This window comes from Odontomachus brunneus, unplaced genomic scaffold (genome assembly GCF_010583005.1).
Source record: "Odontomachus brunneus isolate Ranch 3 - 2012 unplaced genomic scaffold, Obru_v1 Obru_scaffold_018, whole genome shotgun sequence".
Lineage (NCBI taxonomy): Eukaryota > Metazoa > Arthropoda > Insecta > Hymenoptera > Formicidae > Odontomachus > Odontomachus brunneus.
In genome coordinates, this window is record NW_022639468.1 from 2,501,376 (window position 1) to 2,521,448 (window position 20,073).

The 20,073-nt window shown below is 42.8% G+C and overlaps 1 protein-coding gene across 5 annotated transcripts in view; it reads left to right on the forward strand.

Annotated features, from left to right (window-relative positions):
• LOC116841822 (signal-induced proliferation-associated 1-like protein 1) overlaps positions 1–11,700 on the forward strand; it is an 85,228-nt gene extending 73,528 nt beyond the window's left edge. For 2 of the 5 annotated variants that reach the window (XM_032810218.1, XM_032810217.1), the window contains exons 2-15: positions 530–707; positions 1,052–1,528; positions 2,020–2,268; positions 2,872–3,267; positions 3,369–3,428; positions 4,237–4,448; positions 4,835–5,076; positions 5,160–5,266; positions 5,427–5,661; positions 5,936–6,310; positions 6,606–6,872; positions 7,061–8,566; positions 8,719–8,910; positions 8,978–11,700. In XM_032810218.1, the coding sequence (XP_032666109.1) occupies positions 539–707; positions 1,052–1,528; positions 2,020–2,268; positions 2,872–3,267; positions 3,369–3,428; positions 4,237–4,448; positions 4,835–5,076; positions 5,160–5,266; positions 5,427–5,661; positions 5,936–6,310; positions 6,606–6,872; positions 7,061–8,566; positions 8,719–8,910; positions 8,978–9,227 (4,737 nt within the window). In that variant the 5' untranslated portion in view covers positions 530–538 and the 3' untranslated portion in view covers positions 9,228–11,700. Of the gene's footprint in view, positions 1–529; positions 708–762; positions 984–1,051; positions 1,529–2,019; positions 2,269–2,871; positions 3,268–3,368; positions 3,429–4,236; positions 4,449–4,834; positions 5,077–5,159; positions 5,267–5,426; positions 5,662–5,935; positions 6,311–6,605; positions 6,873–7,060; positions 8,567–8,718; positions 8,911–8,977 lie in introns of those variants that run through there. The other 3 variants (XM_032810222.1, XM_032810219.1, XM_032810221.1) reach the window with 2 other exon arrangements.
• The last annotated feature ends 8,373 nt before the right edge of the window (positions 11,701–20,073 follow it).

Sequence of the window (20,073 nt, forward strand, 5' to 3'; positions counted from 1 at the left end):
CTCTCTCTCTCTCTCTCTCTCTCTCTCTCTCTCTCTCTCTCTCTCTCTTTCTCTCGTCGCTTTTCCTATCTCGTTGGCCTTGCTATCATAATTAAGGGCCAATTTAATTAAGAGGGAAGGACAGGAAAAAAGTCGCCAACGGCACGAGAGCCACTTCGCAGGATGAATGAACTCGTCGCGCGTATGTAGGACCCTCGGGTATGCTTCTGGCATCTCACGTATGTGTATGCGCATCGATGTGAGCCTGTAAGCCAAGCGAGATACGCGCGACTGAGAAAGGCTCGGCGATTCTAATTAGTCGTCCTAGTTCGCGCTTGTTTAGAGAGACACTCAAGTTTATTTCTACTTAAGCCGCGTGGTTGGCCGACCATCTTGCCTCTTGCCTCCGAATGAACATGTGCAGCGGAAGAGTGCATTTGTCGGCGGTAAAACGAATGTCACGGGCTCACCATCGTGCTTCCATACTCTTCGTCAGCGTGGAATTATGTACATGCACATTCTCACGCGTTTTCTCGTGTTTTGTTAACAGAATGAAGAGATGATCGCGAGTCTGCCAATCAACGGCGGCGGCAGCGGAGGGCCGGTGAGCCGCGTGGGTCGTGGATTGGCCCTTCATAGGTCCAACTCCAGTTTGGAGCTTCCACACAGTCCAGATCCCGCATCACGGGTGCCAGAAACGCCTCTGAGGAGGGAGTATGGATCTCACGGTACGAATATCTGGCTCACTTCTCCAAATTTCACGATCTGTAACACCACATGAAGAAATTCTGCCAACAAAAAATGACTTCAAGTGAAACATACCGTTATTTCTCTTGGTTCAATTTAACAGAAAAGAGAACTTTGTTTTTACGGTAATAAATTTAATAAAACATTTGGACTTTACGTAATATTTCAATAATTTCTACTTTGAAAAAGTATTCTCAAGAAGCTATCCATCACCTCAAGATGAATATTGTAAATTATTTTAAGTATTGTAAATTATTGTAAGTATTGCATTTTCAATTAAATTATTACTTCCAATTTTAATCAATTTTAATCTGATTTAATGCAGGGAGTATCGACGTAGTGGCGCAGTCCGTCACGGCCGGCGAGAACTTCTTCGCCATGCTGCAGGACTTCCGACCGCCGGAACAGCGCGGCACAATCGCTGGGGATTACCTACGTCGCGTACACCAGGACGTGGGTCAGCCGCTCGACGTTGACGAGGTTTGTGGTCCGACCGGCGCTGGTTCAAGTCCGAAGTTGCGACTCAAACTGAACAGACTGTGGGGCAGCAAGCCTCCACGAGCGATGGAGGAGACATGCACTAACTCAGTTGTATCAGCCGACGTGGAAGAACGACATCGAAGACGAGCATTCGCTCACTATGACTGTCAGTCGCTCACGGCGAACTTAGGCTACGCCGCTAAGCTTCGGGGAATTCTCTTAGCCAGGAGAAGAAACACAGCTACCGGTGCGTCCGCCGCCAGCGCACTGAGAGCCTCCACCCCCGACGAAGCTCCCGAAGAAGATATCGGTGATGGGAAAGGTGTGTTTCAGCAGAATAGTTTGACTCGGAGTAGATCTAAAAGAAGATGTTGAAGAATAGACTTATAGATTGAGTGGCTTTTAACAATAATTCTATCTCAATTTATTATTTTCACATTTTATTCTTTCTTAATAATAGTTTGCGGAACCTACAAGTATCAAAATAATTCTAATTTCACGGTATTAGCTAATATAACTAATATTCAACTAATTAATTAATCACACATGTCTACATAATTAATGATAACTGCATAGTAACTATTTCTTACATCATTTCTTTTGCTTTAATATTTTAGTATTCTTGATCTCAAAATTTTACGTAATTGTGTAAATTCTGATTGGGATGGTATGTACGATCTTCTTACAATAGAAACTTAAATAGTTCACAAATTCATCTAAATTATGATTGTGTTACGTACCGCGAGAATAGTTGCGGGATCACTCGCTATTCCTCTGAAAGTTGACAGTTTCACCTCTCGTTGACGGTTTCAGGTAACGACTTGCTGGAGCCGTGTCCCTTCTTCCGCAACGAGATCGGCGGCGAGGGGGAACGCGAGGTTGGTCTTACTCGCTGCTCTCACGGTAATGGGATTCATAGACCGTCGCTATCCTATGGGGTTTCCGTCCTGGAGCCGTCGCCCGGCGAGACCCTGTGGAAACACACTTGCCCGCTACAAAAGCGGTCGCTTCCCATCGAGAGCGTCGACGAGGGGGCCCATTATTACAGACGTTACTTTCTCGGTGAGTGAACAAAGATGCGCCGGCTCATGCGAATTTTTTTATCTTGTTACATAAATGATTTTCGCTCGTTACGTTGAGGATACATCGAGTTTCTACATACTCGAGTCCCGTGTGGCGTTATGAGCAAGAAAGAATCGGTTGCAGCCGCTTTCGTAACTTGGCGTCAAACTAGTTTAGAAGTCTTATTGGCCCGGTTGCACCAACCTAGTGATAAACTAATTAACCGTTAAATTATATGTCTGTATTTATTTTTCTTTCAAAATGAACAAAGATAAGTGCATGTTTAACTATTAATTGACTTATCACTCGGATTTATTTTTCTTTCAAAATAAACAAAGACAAGTGCACGTTTAAATTGTTAATTGACTTATCACTCGGTTAATGCAGGCGGGCTTTAAACTTTTAAATTAACTTTTATCTGGAGAACTGAAGAAATAGAGATATAGATATAATAATTGGATAACATATGAGGAAAGGATATTACTCCGTCTTAAACTCCCTCCGAGTTTAGCTACAGAACTTCGTGGATGCGTATGCGAAAATTGACGCGAAGAGTACAATCATAGGCACGACGTAAGACGTGAACGAAATATCTTGTTGCAGGACGAGAACATCAGAACTGGTTCGGCATGGACGAACAGTTGGGTCCAGTGGCTATCAGTATTCGCAAAGACGTGAATCAGTATCGCGTGATTGTGCGCACGTCGGAGTTACTGACACTCCGTGGTTCCGTGCCGGAGGAAGCCCTCGGGATCAGGCCTCAGGGCCGACCGCCGACAAGGGAGCTGCTGGAGCTAGTTGCGCCGGAGGTGCAATTGGGATGCTTGAGGCTCGGTACATCCGCCGCCGAGGAAGCGGTAGCAAGATTGGACGAGCAAGGACTGTCCAACAAATACAAGGTCGGCGTGATGTACTGTCGATCTGGTCAGCGAACTGAAGAGGAAATGTATAATAATGAGCACGCTGGTCCGGCTTTCCTGGAGTTCCTGGACACTATCGGTACGTTATTCCTCGTTCTTTACTCGCGAACGCCGTTGAAGATATTGTTGATTATTGATACTTTCAGTTTATTATTACGTATTATATTTTTTTTCTCATAGAAAGAACTAGGAGAGCTCCAGATACACGTGTTAACACATTGTTAGCATCCATATTCGCAAGTGAGGAAAGTTCAGTGAATCAGAAAACTCGCGTTAGAGAAGTCGATAAAACTGTGCCCTCGTAAACGCCGTGAATAAAGCAGTCGGAAGTGCGATTTACACACGATGTTACAAGCGGTTCACGGTTGCTTCGCAGGATAGTTTAAGTCGCTTTATCGACGCTTAGCCGATTCAATGCCCCGGAATAATTTTACCTGCCGTTCGTAGCGCTAATCATCCGCGAACGCGCGGATAATTTCGCGGTCGTTACTCCGCGAATCGTTACGTTTAATGGTCGCCTTTAGTTATCCTTATTTATAGTTACTATCGCTTTCTCTAAAAGAGAAACGCGTGTCCTGTTCTTATTTTTTCTTCTCGTCACGTCGTTGCATGCACGCCCGTTTCCGCAAGCGTCAGGCCGATGGTTATCGCGTCTTTGTTTGTACACATGATTACCATAGACCGACATAAGTTGTCGTCGCACAATCTTGTGAAACGGCGAACATATCTACTGAAGAGTTTTGTAATATCGCTCTTTGCTCATTTTAAGTTTGCGCTTTATTGAACGTCGGATCTCGTTCTCCCTCTCTTGTTTATTTCGGGCAATGTGAGCTCTCCTCCAAAGAGACAACATCATACATCCATATAATCACTCCGTTACAAACAAATCTACTTTGCTTTTTGGCGTAACACGTACAATTAGTCCGCGAGAAACAGGATTGATCACACTGTTCAGTGTGTAAAATCTCGCTCTCCGACGAAGCCGAAGACGCGTAACAAGACGACCGCTGCGCCGAGCAATTGAGATAATTGCATGTTTCCATGACAGGCCAAAGAATAAGACTGCGAGGATTCGAGGGTTATAAGGCCGGTCTGGACACCAGAACCAACTCGACGGGTACCCACGCGGTAGCGGCCACGCACCGAGGAGCGGAAGTCACCTTTCACGTGTCGACAATGCTACCCTTCTCATCTAATAATCGTCAACAGCTGCTGAGGAAGAGGCACATCGGAAATGACATAGTCACGATAGTTTTTCAGGTACAGTCTCCGTAACCGTCAAATTAAAGCCGCGGCTGATTACGCAATTGTGTAATAACGACCGTGCACGCGGAGAGAAACGCATGACGTATTTGCTCTTGCGTCGCGTCGCTGTCTGATTTATTATACGGCGTGTTCGCCGAGAGCGGGACGCGAGGCATCGCAATTACGTCTCTGCGCGCTCAGTGAATGATTCATTTTGCAGAAGATTTAATTTTTGCGCTGGTATCGGGGCTACATACGCGTAATGCGAATTCGAGATGTGATTTATTCGCGTCGAACCAACATAGCGGCCCTTCAATTTCAAATGATTACTTCAAACAAGCGAATTCACTCGCGCGTTGTTTTACGGCTTAGCCGAGGGTATTGCAATTGTGTATTTTTAGGAACCCGGTGCGTTACCGTTCAGCCCGCGGAGGATACGCTCCCAGTTCCAACACGTGTTCATCATCGTGAGAGCTATAAATCCTTGCTCCGACAACACGCAGTACAGCGTGGCGGTGTCCAGGAGCAAAGAAGTGCCTATCTTCGGGCCACCTGTACCACAAAGTGCCACATTCACGAAGGGAAAGGCATTCGCCGATTTTATTCTAGCCAAGATTATAAACGCCGAAAATGCAGCTCACAGGTAAGACAATCTCGTTTTTTTTTTTGTTCTTTTTTAGTGCACGCCCATAAAATTAGCTGAACTGATTATATACTTTCCCTCAGATCCGAGAAATTCGCCACCATGGCCACGAGGACAAGACAGGAATACTTGAAGGAGTTAGCTACCAACTATTCCTCTACCACAGTCGTCGACACGGGCCAGAAGTTTTGTACGTTACATTTTAGATAAATTCATCTCAGTAGAAACTCAGTAGAAACTAAAAATTTAGAAAAATTAGAAAAGCTCAGAAAAAAATAATATTTAATCGTTTAAATCGTGAAATTACAATACTGCTTTGAAAAATTCATTGCTTTCTTCTCGCGAAACAGCGATGCTGTCCTTTAGTAGCAAGAAGAAGACGGCAGTGCGACCGAGACTCTCTTGCGATGCATCTCAGCGCGGCGCGATTTGCTGGCAAGTCATACTCGAGGACAGCAATCAGAACACGGATTGTTATTTAGGTATAAGCATAGACACCATCGTGCTGATCGAGGAACACTCCAGACAGATAGTATTCGTGACTCCGTGCGTGAGTGTGCTCGGATGGCACGTTCAGACTAACAGGTAATTATCCTGACTTTTTGAAAAAACGTCTAATTAATTCAATCGAGACCCACACATTTACTTATACTCGTAAAAATGAATTTTTCAATAACGATAAAATATCGAGTCCTTCGATTTTTCATCTCGCGATAATCTCTTTTTTTGCTTGTTAGACGTGTAACTGCCATTTATTGCATTATTGACGATCGCATGTACCGCAAAAATGCGAACGGGCGATCGGAGAAATCGAACGATTAATTACAGTCTAACATTTTTGCTTGCTTTTGCGTTCCAGTTTAAGATTGTATCATCATCAAGGCGAATGCATTACCATACACGTACGTGGTGATTATGGCGAGCGAGACGAGTTAATGGAAATTGTGGCCCGGCTACGCGCCGTAACTCAAGGCGCGCCAGCCTCAGAGCTGTCTCTGAAGAGGAACAGCCTCGGACAGTTGGGCTTCCACGTTCAGCCCGACGGCGTCGTGACGCAGGTCGAAAATATGGGACTGTCGTGGCAGGCGGGCTTGAGGCAGGCCTCCAGGCTGGTCGAGATTTGCAAGGTGGCCGTGTCGACCTTGAGTCACGATCAAATGGTCGACCTCCTGAAGACCAGTGCTCAGGTCACTGTCACCGTGATACCGCCGACTAACGAAGGAAATCCACGAAGGTAAGCATATCAAATTCCCCTTATTAATTTATAATTTTCTTATATAAATAAGATAAAAGATTAATTAAGTTTAATCCATCTTCCTTAACGATTCTTTTTTATGATGCTGTAACTTACATAAACGTGACAGATATAGCTTCAAACGAAACATTTTAACTCTCTGTACTAGCCTAAAATTGATTTCTCTTCTTAAAATCTAGTTAAATTTGAGTAATATAGAAATTAGTCGTGTTCTAACTTAAAATAAAAGAAAATAATCCAAAGAAATTTTCCAATTCTTTTATCCACATAATAGAGGCTGTTCGTTGCAAAACTGCCAGTATCTGTCGACTAATTACGAAGGGGATTACGAAAATGTAACAAGCGCGGATAACACACCGAGTCAACAAACGGCAATGTCGCATCAAAGGCGATACGACCGATCGTTCAGTCCACCGCGATCGAGTAACAGCTCCGGGTATGGTACTGGATCGAGCTCTAGATCGTTCAACGATCCACGGTTTCCGTTGGAGGGTACAATGACTAGCAGCAGTAGCGGACACAGTAGTGCCGATGATCGTTGGTGAGTGATTAATAATTAATCCCTTCGCGAGCAACATGATTAACGAACAAACTTATAATGTCAATTCTAAAACTGTCGATCGTTGAACGTGTGAAGCCGTGTGTGAGGTATTTCAATTAACGCACAGCGTAGACACGATTCGTATTTAATGAACGAACAGTGGGAAACAAAACACTCGTTTGTTTCAGGTATGAGCTTCTAGAGACTCAAGATCAGGACGGTGGGCACCGCGCGGACGGTACGCCACCTCCGTTACCAGCACGACAGAGTTATCAAGCGATGACACCCAACAAGACGCCCACGTCCGCTCAAAAGAAGGACAAAAATTCTCATTACGTCACCGCTAAACAGCTCGCTGAGAGCTCGAAGCATCGCGAACACATTCACGAACATTACTTGAAGGAGAGCAACTATGTGTCGTCGAAGATTCTCCAAGAAAACGTGCGACACGAGAATTATCAGCGACAATTGGACAACGCGCATCGCGGGCAAGATCATGTAACGACCAACTATGTGAAACTACAGAAGGAGAGATACGAAATCAAACAGGAAAACCTCTACGCTTCACAGAGGGAGCTCCACAAGAACGACGCGCAACACCACAACCATCAGAAGCTCAGCGCGTCGAATTCGCTGCCATTGGCGCACAATGCCGTATACAGTCTACCAAAGTCGGGCAGCAACAATAATCTCGGTAGGTACAACGAATACGAGCAGTCCGGCAACAAGTACGACTATGAGACGTCGAAACTGGACAGGAGCTCCAAGTATGAACTACAAGAGGAAAAGATTATGGAACGATCAGCGGTTAAGTACGAGCACGATGTACGAGGCCACGAGAAAAGACTCGGCTACGAATATCCCGAGGACATCTACGAGAGAAGAAATAGCAAATACGATATGGAGCTTGCCAAATACGAGATAGAGTGTCAGCACATTAATAACGATAGGAAGCACAACGACAACATCGAGCACAATCGAGATTCCATCAAGTACGAAATGCCACACGACTTCAAAGTGGGCGAGAAAGTCACTTGTCTGAAAACTACCATGTCGGAGCGACCTGTGCCGCACAAGGTGAACGTGGAGTATCGGCAGACGAAGGACTTCCCGACAAGTCTACCACCAGAAGTGAGAATATCGGATACGGTCAATTGTCCGGAGATCGCCACGCTGCCCAGCGAAGATGAACTGTCGAACGGCTCGGGCAACGTGTCGCCTAGACTGCGGCGGGCCAGCAAACATCGTGGTGGTAATCGCACTCCATCCAGCGGTGGCTCCAGAAACCAAAGTCCTCGACCCAAGCCAGGTATCAGGAACACGCACAGGAACTCTGCAAACTTAACGTCCAGTACCCTCCAGGAGGATCTCATGAGACTGATCAACCCCGATTACATCGCCGACGACAGTCAGACAAACAACAATAACCTCGTAAACAGCGTGATGAGTCCCAATCAAAACTCGAACAAGCTGAATAATAATATGCTGGAAATTCAGAACCGGTGCAGATCTAGGGAGAATTTATGCGGCAATAGCGCCTCCACCTTGAGTGTATTGCCTGCAAACGGCCAGGAAAATGGAAATAACGGGTCGGAGGTGATCCTGACGATGGCCAGACCAGCGACGGTGATCTCCAATGCCAGCACTGCTTCGAGCCCAGCGTTAAGCGAGAACAAATTATCGAAAGAGGAAAGGTACGAAAAGTCACACATTTAATACGCTTAATAAAAAATAATTTTGTTTATGTGATGTACTCTAAATAATAATTAAGAATAAATATTTTAAGGAATCAGCAATTTTTTTAGTAAACTACTTAAGACAACATAATAATCATTTTCTTCTTCAGATTATCACCGCGTGTCACGAAACCGCTTCATCCGATCTCGAAACCGCACAGCAATCTAACACCGATCAAAGACATGAAAAATCATAATGATGCAAATATGGATTGTTGGAAGAATCAGCACACAGATCCCAGTAGATCAAAGCAGCATCCTCAAGAATGGTCCGATGACATCGACAGTAACAACGTGAACGCGTAAGTACTCAGTGATCGATAATACGCACTATATTGAACATTTGATGAGAAACTGAATATTTTGCAGAAATGTTTCGGACTTGCAGTCGCATCTATCCACTCTCGAGTTGAGAATGGCTAGGGAGACGCGTCTGCGACTATCACTGGAGGACGAGGTGCGCCGATTGCGCGACGAGAATCGACGTTTACTCGAGTCCGAGAGTTTGCGACAGTCCTTGGAGGACGAGAATCGTCGTCTGAAGGATGAGAATCACGCAGCCGCGCAGCAACTCCGACGTTTCACGGAGTGGTTCTTTCAAACGATGGATCACCCATGAGCGTGGTGACTCACACAAGATCAATCAATGTAAAGAGATCAGTTTAGAATATTTCGTTCTAGTGAGATCGTTTCGAACGACGAATCGTCGGGAAACGCCGCAATCAGTATAACAATAACTAAGAAGTGATCTCGTATTTGTAAAACCGTATTTGTAAAGTTTTCAACTTTTAGTTCAGCAAGCTCGGAAAGAGTTTATTTGTTCAAAGTGAATTTTTAAACAGTTTCTGACCTGAAAATTTCCGATTTCACACGTATAAAGTATAATGAGTCACAAAACTGTTGTGATTTAAGATATCGCGATGACATGTTAATACATAAAGTAGTATTTCACAAACTCTCAGTTCATTGTTCTCGCATTTCCGATCTGATGCAGAACGATGTAAATAATTGTGAGAAAAAAATAAGTTATATGATCCGTGTGTATTATACTTAATATATATCTTAAACTAAGAAGATAAACATTATAAATATACTTTTCTTCAGAATAATCATATCATTTTATATGCATTTATTTTACTTATTCTGCGTGCGCTGCCGATAAAGTGTTGTTTGCATGTGTTGCCTTCTTAGTATCCTTTTACGCATTTCTTCGAGTATTACTATTGCAACGTTTGAATCCGAAATACTGCTTTATGCATTAACATGTCGTCACGTTATCTTAAATTTATTTTCACACTCTGTACCGTCACTTCGACTCCTGTCATAATCGGCTTACGCCCAAATACGTCAGCAGTACCTTTCAGTTTTGACATCTTGAAGTGCTGCAACTTCAGTGCTCGAAATGCATTTTATGACTCATTGTACATCGGCACCGCGGATGTTGTATTATTCTATCACTAAAGTGATAGTTGTCAAAAATTTTTGACCAGCCGCATTCGTTTCTCACGATTATTGATTAACCAAGAAAGTGGGAATACGTTTAAGACAGATGTGATATTTTGATAACTTGATGGTTCGTATACGTCAATAAAAAGTGTTACGTGCTTATGTGTAACGTGCAATCAGAATAAGAATGTTAAGAAAAATATATAAGTACGAAGTTAATATATACAATTGATATAAATAACAAATTAGAAAATATACATATGTATACTTTCTAATTATATATATAATTATTATAATATAATAAATTATTATATTATATGTATAATTTATAATAAAATATATTTATCTTTCTTAACATCCTTATTTTTTCTACTGATTGCACATTAGACTTGAGTGAATAATCTTCTTTACCGGCGCACATGGAACATTAATTTTTTAAATGTCCGTTTGCTTGGAACATATCCACTTTCTCGATCAACAACGATTTTTAATCAACAATAATGAGAAATACATAGCTAAAAACGTATAAGGCTGGTCGAAAACTTGTAGTAACTATCGATATAATAAATGATAAAACTTCCGCGGCGTTGAATGTATATTTGGTTTCAATGGTTTAAACACATTTTTTGAATATCTAATTCAGCAGGCTGGGCATAAATGATTTTTTTTCAATACAGTTTGTAACGTAGTCGACAGTCTAATGAGAGATTTTGTTTTTGATAAATTTCCAGAAGTTAAGTTTTTCTATTGGACTATTGGCTGTATTGCGAACTGCATAAAAAGAAAATGTTTAAGGCATTTTGAAACTCAATGCACGTATCACTTCTTGGCTGTCAATAAACTACTTGTCAGTATCTTGTAGGAATTGTTTAGCAGAAAAAAAAGAGAACAAAGTACGCGTATCAATATTCTTAAAACATGAATTCAGTGAGTTATCTCTTATTCTCTTATTTTGTTAGATTGATTGCATTTATTTTGTTCGAGTTTCTCAGTTGCTCAAATTGGAGCACGATCTTTGTAAGTGCAGTATTAACTTGACCTTCGTCTGAATGATGTAGATGTCACGATGTAGATCGTTCGGGGGCAAGCCACAAGCATTGCATTGCGATTGCGAGTAAAAACTGCCCACGACACTTTCGACGCTTTGTATTATATAGACTTGTTAAGCTATTCTAATTGTAAAATATAAGTTACCATCGTACTGTTTCTTCTACAGAAGATTCGTACGTTGACAACAAAATTATTTGTAGATCCCGCGACCACACAAGTAATTATTTACGATAAAATATCTTAAATATGCGTCTTGGTGTAATAAGTGCATATTAAAAGTATAGAATAACGTTTAACTTTACACACAAAAGCGACCAAATGACCAAATATTGCTAGAACATTAAGGTCTTTACTTTAATTCTGTAATTTATTATGTCTTTTGTATTAATCGTCTATAGAACGTTAATGCGAACGCGTCTGAAGTCGCTGAAGCGAACACAGGCGTAAGGCACTTTTCGCCTTTGTCAGAAATTCCTCATCGAGTCCTTTGTATATGGAGTCCTTTGAGTATACGGAGTATAATTTCGGCATAATGTACGAAAGCAGCATTTATTGAAAACTGTAAGTCAATCAATAAAGAAAAATGCATACTTCAACGTTGTCCTCTTGCTTGAAAAAGAACCAGATTTATTAGGGGCTATCTACAGTGGAGAATCGTACGCCGTAACAGTAAGAAATTGACTAATCACAATCGATTATTCTTGTAAAAATGCAGTATGATTGATCAATTTCTTACTGCTACGGCGTACGATTTTCCATTGTAGATGGCCCTTTAGAATATATGTATCTTCTTTCTATAAACTGTTAAAATAGTGTTCTAACGGCATTTCACGTGAGGTGGATCACGTAGGAGCATGCAAGATATGCAAGGAGTGGGTAGACTAGGTGCTGATTGAACTGTTACCACCGTTTAGAATAAAATAGTTTATTATAATCCACAGAAAAAAACAAGACATTTCCATGATGCCTTAAGACTCACTGTTCTGTCAGTTAACAATTAGCTGCAGTTACACTCTCTTCCGTTCGAGACCACGCGGATACGCTCGCTCGCTCGCCACGCTGCCGTCGTCGCCGCATCACGATATCAGCAGGAACGATAATCCTTAACACTCGATATATCCATCGACCTATCTGGCCGATTTATAAAGGATCGGATTATGCGTACAGCATCCTTACAGATAAAAAGAGAGGAAACTATGTGACATCGCTGCTGCACGATATCGCGATCCGGCGAATTACACTGGTTGTCGTTATCATTGTGTTGCAATGATACTCTCATTCTTTTGCTCATGTCACGGAAGAATAGTGCTGTTCCTTTTTTCCTCCTCCTCCTCTTCATTCTTTTCCTCCTTTTATCTCCACTCCTCTTGCTTCACCTCTTGCTTTCGTCGCTCTCCCTTCCTCTCGTCTACGACACCCATAAATTCGGGATAGTCGATCTCGACGCAATTATCGTTATCGGTGTAATCAGAGACAAGCAAAATATTACTCCATCCTGCGAGCGTCATGTCCATTCTCCGTCTCACGGTCTATTATTTATGCGTTAAATGTGAGATATCGATATTTAGCTCGTTTCCTAATCTCTAGGTCTATGTTATATTAACGTCCCCGAAGGACGCCCCCGATTACTGCGCTTTCTGAGAGGAAAGTGATTATGCGAGAGAATACTTGACTGGTATAGTCGAAACACTGTGAAGTAATATTTTACAGAGCTCTGCGTGTATATAACGCTACACGTTACGCACCGAGGCTTCCCCCTTCATCAGTATCGTTTTGTTCGCTTAAGTACATGAGAAGGTATGCTTAGCAAGTGTAATTACTTGTAGATGTAGATGTTTAAACACTTGGACTTAGCTTTATTCTATAGTAGCATTTTTCCTATATAATCCCCTAAATTAACGTATGCCCTCGTGTGGAAGTACACATCTCCATTACGAAGTTTCGGCTGAGTTATTCGTCACCGCGCGAGTAAATCTCAAAGACGTTGCGGAGCACTTTGCGAGCGCGGAACCTAATCGACGTGATGCTCGCTCGTTGGAAAAACAGGAAACGTCATCTTAACACGTTGAGCGCAACGTCATCCGTATACTTGGCTGGCTCATCGCAGGGGAGTCGCCATCCGTTCGCGAGTGACGCTCTTATTCGCTCAATTAGGAATGATCTGGCTAAGTCTAATCGAGTTCAACTCGCGCGATTATAACAATGTTTTAAGCAATCTGACTCTGAGAACTCGGGCCTTGGTGGGACCCACATTCAAATCCGGCGTGTTGCTCAACGTGTTAACGACACGTCAACATTGACAACCAGACGGAATTCGAACTCGTGGTGGTTCGCTCGTTGCAAGAGCTCTTCAACCGGCGCGAGATGTCAACATCGTACATCTGTCATGGAAATTAATGAAACGCGCGATGAGTCGAGCAAAAGCAGGGGAGAGACGTCGGTCCTGACGAGAGAGAACGTGAGTCTCTGAGATTTCTAATTGCATCTTCTTGCCGGTTGAACACGCGCGAGGGTAACAACCAAAGGATGTCCGAAGAGCCTGTTGGAGGATCCCGAAGGTTGTTTGAGAAGCACTGTCACGTCGTGACAAAAGTGTGCCGCCGCCGCGCGTGCGAGCGACTATTTTTGCGCGCTGAAATTGACGGACAATGAATTATCACCCGGCAATACCTTGTGGTTAGGCAAACGTTGATACTCGCGTTTCCGTTTCGCGCTAATCGGCATGAATAAACGCGGCCGATACGGGCCGCAGGGAAAATGTAAAAACAAGCGGAATGAGTTGCGCATGACAAAACGGTTGATCGATCCTACGAAGCATTCGTAAGGAAACTAACAGCGCGGCTAGCACGTGTCGTCGCATACGGTGGACTATGAATCATGCACATTCGACGAGCAGGCTTTATGGCACGCAACGATAAATAAAGATACCGGACTATACGATAAAAACAAAGTTAGCGGATGGATCGAATCGAGAGCAGCGGTTTCTGCTCGGCGAGAAACGACGCTCCGAAGCATATCATTCAGATCATGTCGGATAAAGTCCCTTGGAAAACCGGGGCAAACGATAGAATTATACTAAACGCTCGCTGAATCGAGAAGTCGCAGCACGAGTGCAGACGCAGAAAAAGAAAAGCGGAACATATTTTAAAGTATCGTCGACTGGGCGCGAGACAAAACATGAAACTTTACTTCTCTCCTTCAGGGCTGGGCGTTTGCGCATAAATCATGATACTCTACGTCTATGTGTAGGCAATGTAAACTATGTACGAGATGTCATTTATGTAGAAGATGAGCAACTTGAGAATGTCGTTCAAAGAACGTATGGTTTACTCGAAAATTAATTTAAGAAATTTTCTACTTTTATTTAATCTTTAGAAGCCTGATGTAAACTTATAAATGTTATTTTCTAAACAAGTTAAGAGTCCACAGAATTCTCTGGTTACAATTTTTATTCTCAGGATATCAATCATGTACTTTTTCCTTGCGCAAATTTAAGAACGAATCAAATTAGTTAGTAAAACTTTTTACGGATTTATACCAAGAGAAAAGATTCACGATAGATGTCATGTCAAGGTCATGTCAATGTCCAGAATTAAATTTGCTTACTTGTCACATAATGAAATGAAAAATTCATGTGCAATTTGCTGCCTTTTCCAAACATTACATTTACAATTAATATCTAAAACAGAAACTCTCATAATTTAATATAATCTTTCTTTAATATAATTTACAATATTCTACATAATTTACGTCGTCTACATGGAAAAAGACCGTGTTACTTCAAGTAGACAATATACAAACAATCCACGTAGATGTAATCTTGAAATCTACGCGCAACACTGATTTCTTTGTTTCTTTCTCTTTCTTTTTGCAATTATTTCCTTTTGTTGTGAATTGATCGGTCTTATGTACATTATTATCTGATTCCTCGTGTATTCTCTTCAATAACAAAAGTTTGCTTAACGAAAAGGTTCCCGTTATCATAACACGTTGAGTGCCACGTCACTCACATTTGGATGACGCGTGAGTTTTCATATAGATCCTTTCACACTTCGTATGTGGGTTTTACTCCAGCCAAGAATACTTTTATTAAGTATTATATTATTGCTGATCGAGTGTCATTCGTGCAATTGATAATATTTTAAACAATCTGATCCTATATACGATGGCACTCAACGTTTAAGTATGTCGCCTAATTTATATGTATACATTAAAATATGTGAGTGATAGAGGTGACGCTAAATCAACCAAACCTACGCGAGCACAAATCGACTGATCATCCAAATTATTTTCTTCGAGGCAAGAAGCGAGGCATCTTCGACGAGACTCATTGGAAAAAAGAAAAAGAAGAGAAGCATACCGAGGGCCACTTTCCACTTACGGTAACATGGTTACAGCAAGCTGAGAGGAAGAAGGGCACAACATAAGAAAGACGGAGATTAATCTACCGTGTACAGTGTTCCATATTCTCTGCAAGGTGTCCCATCGTCAATCTTTAACGACGAGATCTTCCGGCGAGCTTGAAATTAAATTTCCCCTCGCGGCGGTCTTGCGGAGAGTTTGCGCAACTTGTTAAATGTTACAAATTGAAAAGTTAGAAGGGCCTGTCGGTAGATTTGCGAACACCGCTCCGTGAGACATGGAATGCCGCTAATGAAAAATTCACTTCAAACTGCTCCAAGAACACGTTAAATCTTATGATGCATCTTTCGTTCAACGGTGAGAATGAAATAAGGTCAAAGTACCTATACCTGGATACTTATGATGTTCTTATTATTTCGGTCCGGTTGAATACGAATATTTCGACTTTTAATAAAGAATACATATACAGGGTGTTCCGAATTTAAATGTCAAAACTTCGGAAACATGTAGGGAATCGATAAACTAAAAAAAAAAGTTCTTTAGAGATATGCTCGTTTTTGCTTCGTTTTGGAGAAAATCGCAAAAAAAGACAAACGTAGTTTTCATTTTTGTACTTATTTATTACTTATTCATTCACACTTATTATTATTCACGTTGTCACTTGCTTATTGTCTCCATATGCAGCCGAAGCAGTAATTATAATTTTCTTATAATATTATTTAGTACAACAACAAAAATAAACTATTTAGTCCAAATATTTCATATAACAAAACAGAGATTAGAGATATATGCATAAAATATTTATATAATTTTGTAAATTCCTGCAACTTGTATGCAACACTAATCAATATTTGCGATAACATTGTATTATTGCAAATTTATTATATTGCAATATTGCTATAATATTGCGTTGCAATATTTAAAAAAGCGGATATTTTAACGTTGCTGCAACTCAAAAACAACGTTGCAGCAATATTTCGCAATGAAATCGCAATATTGCAATAGTGCAAAATAACATTACTGCAATGTTGCTGCAATATTACTGTACTTTATCGAAATTCACTCGATAGCTTCTAACTGGCGAATTTATAATTTAACTGGAGAAAGACAGAAATGTAAACAAACAATAAAAGTGTTCACCTGAATATTCAAACAGAATATTATTGTTTTCGTGTACGCGCGCGCGCGCGCGATTTCAATGACAATAATACTTTAGAGGTAATACGAGACGAAGCAACTACTTTTTTTTTTTGCGATTTTCTCTTATAAACGAAGCAAAAACGAGCATATCTCTAAAGGACTTTTCTCTTAGTTTATCGATCCCCTACACTCTCCCGAAGTTTTGACATTTAAATTCTGGACACCCTGTATATACATATATTCTACGTTAAAAGTTTAGATATCCAGACGCCAAAACAATACAAATGTCCAGTTATTAATGTCCAAGCATTGGTACTCTTGTCATGTACAAGGATCTATCCCGCGATTCCGAGCGTTCGTTCTCGTGCCGATCGTACGCTCCTCTTGAATCGAAAATCGGAGGCGCTTACGAACGACGGCGAGAAGATACGCGACTGGCAATGAGACGATAAATCCCGCGCGCGACGATCTGATCTCTGTCGGTTTCATACCGTCGTATTTGATGTCTCCCGAAGTACGTTTCACTCGCACGCGAAAGATTCGCCCGTTCCGTCACGATCGACAAACGCACGCACCTGGCCGCAATCCGGTGGATAAAACCGGTGAAAGTCTACGAAAAGTAACGCTTCACGATAAGCCCGCCGATTACGCGGTTTTGCCGTCGAGACATCCTTAGCGAGTATTACACTCTGATTCCCTACACGCTCGCGAACATTACCGATAATACGTCGATCGGAGAGACAGAGCTCCTCCGTTAATACAAAAATACTGTTCTGATGCACCATATCTTCACCTACTATCCCTACCATTATGCACAGTAATCCCTGTAGTCTTTAACACTCCGTTATCGTGGACAAGGAAAAAATACTGAGTATGACAGCTGTGTGTATCAGTGTATGTGTGCGCATGTGTGTGTGTATATGTATATATGTGTCTCTTTGTCTGCGAGAAGAAGAGAACCAAGGAGAATTACCGCTAAAGTACCGAATCTCGATTGCGATTGCGACTCCGTGGGCGCGCCAGGCATTATAACGCTTGATGGGCTGATTCGCAAAGTCGCGCGAAATGCTCGCGGCGACTCACGCGAGAGCTCACGGAGGCTCGTTTCTCTCATCCGGACGAGGTTCCTGCGGAGTCTTGTGACGCGTGCAATCGTTGTGATCTCTCCTGAGGAAGGCCTCTGTCGCCTGTTGGCGCTCCCAAAAAGCCGGCTGCGTCGAAATTTGCATCGGGTAGACCGGCGCCGCGCAGGAGAGACGTGCGACGATACATCGGTGTCGAGAGGACAATGGCTCTCCCTTATACAGTTCTCCATCCTCTGTGCGGCGACTGTACAATGTTACAGTCCTCGGTCTCTCGTTCTCTAAGCCAGTCTCACCGTCGAGAAGGAGCGATGCGGCTCCTGAATCGCGGAGCAGCCTCCGGCAAGCTCTGCTGGAGCAATGCGCTCCGCTTCCGTCGCGTCGGCTGTTGCGATCGAAGACCAGAATCTATTTGCAGCCGGTGAAACTATAAGTGGCGAAACGGTGGACTGGACACAACGAGGAGAAATGCCTTCGGCTGAGAAACGATCGGTCGTCGATGCACAACGCCGTTCCGCCGAGGGAGAATCTCGCGCGAATTCGCAATTTGCGAGTGTTACACGCATACACGCCATATATGGGCGATGGACTGTCATTGCGTTCGGTATTTCATGTTCCTCGATTGACATTAATACTACGATTTAATTAGTCATAGCTCGGCGCGGAATCGCGACCACGCAGAAGACAACACGCGTCCGTCCCTCACCGCGCCGCTCTTGTTATTTACTACGGTTATTAATCGTATATTTGTATATATACTTTTATATATATATAGTATATTATATATATTCAGCATCACAGTAAAATAGCGCCCTTCATTATTAAGTTATCATCGATCAGCTCGGACCGTATTATATTCTCATTCCTGTGTCAACAACATACTCTACAACAATCGTCAACATCGTCAAAGACCGTCGATCGCGTCCGAGCGCGGACGCGGCGATTACGTGCCGGACAGATGACGATACCTGTCCCAGCTGTCAGGATTCCCCGAGACACAGAGAAACGGGAGGGTATAGAAGTGGAGAAGGAGGAACAGAGAAAGAGCGTCGAGTCGTGGACAGGTACCGTACTCGATTGAAAATGATCATTATAGTCGAGGTGGCGTGACTCCGCCAGTTTTGCACGCGCGCGTGTCGACGATCATCGACTCTGAAACACAACGTGATCGCCGTTCTGCTCTGAACGACAGATTGGAAAGAACGATCGTCAAACGTGTACGAGTGAGTCCGGAGCGCGCGACTGAAAGTGTCAGGGCGTCCTGCTGCGACACGCGAGGCATCGCGGACAGGGTTTGCGTGCAGAGAGAAATTGAATCGCGTGAAAATTTTCTGGAGTTGGAGAGATTTTGGACAGTCCAGCCGAGAAGAATCCGCGGCCCCGAGAGTATCAAACCGAAGAAGCTCGGTATACATCTTAACGAGGTCGGGCGTTTTTTCAATGACTGCATGCGCGACCACGTCGGCCGGCCGACCGTTCGTTCGTTCATTCGTTCGTTCGTTCTGCGTCTCGTCTTCGTGTTTCGAGAGCTCTCACCGCTGGCACTACTAATTAACATTCGGCTGTGCCGAAACGGTCGGTAAAAGGATCTTGTACTCTATTCCCAACGTGTTCTTCTTCTAATCTGCCCTTCCGCGTCGTCGTTGTCGCCGTCGTCGCCGCGACTTCTTACTTCAATCATTTGTACTTGACCCTGCACCGTCAGCGATGGCTGACCGGCCAATTGCGTCTCTACTCAACTCGACCTCGTCGAGTTGGGGACACTGAGTCCCGGTAGCATTTTCAGTATGTAACTTATATACCCGAGAACGTCGGTCTCGGTGTTAGATATTATTCCCTGCGCGTCCTCTTGACCGAGTCGAGCGTCGTTGCTCATTCGATAAACAGCAAAATAGAGAAATCTTACGAATAGATATTTCTTACTAGGTTACTCTGAAAATAAATAGTTATAAAAATAAGCGGCCACATTTTATGCTTAAAATACCTTAGGGTAAAAACTTAATTTTACACCACATGCGGAGTGGAATGTGTGGTTGTCTCTCTCTCTTCGCCCGTACTAAAAGCGTAACTCTAACGAAAAAAGTTCAACTACCAAGTGTAAAAAACGTTAACGATAAATTGTCAATTGTAATTATCAATAGTGCAATATATATACGCTCAATCGAGAGGAGAAAACGTGAATCAATAAATAAGAGTGCAACAAGAGATTAGAAATGTGTCAAAGCGACGACGCACCGAGCGACGAATCGCCGTCGGTGATATACCGTCGGAAAATTGTAATTCGTAGAATATATAAATAACTGTATTTTCCCTCCCGCGGAGATAGCTTAGGTACAACACTCGATTCCTTTTCCTCCCTTTTTCCCCTTCCCTCCCCCCCCCCCC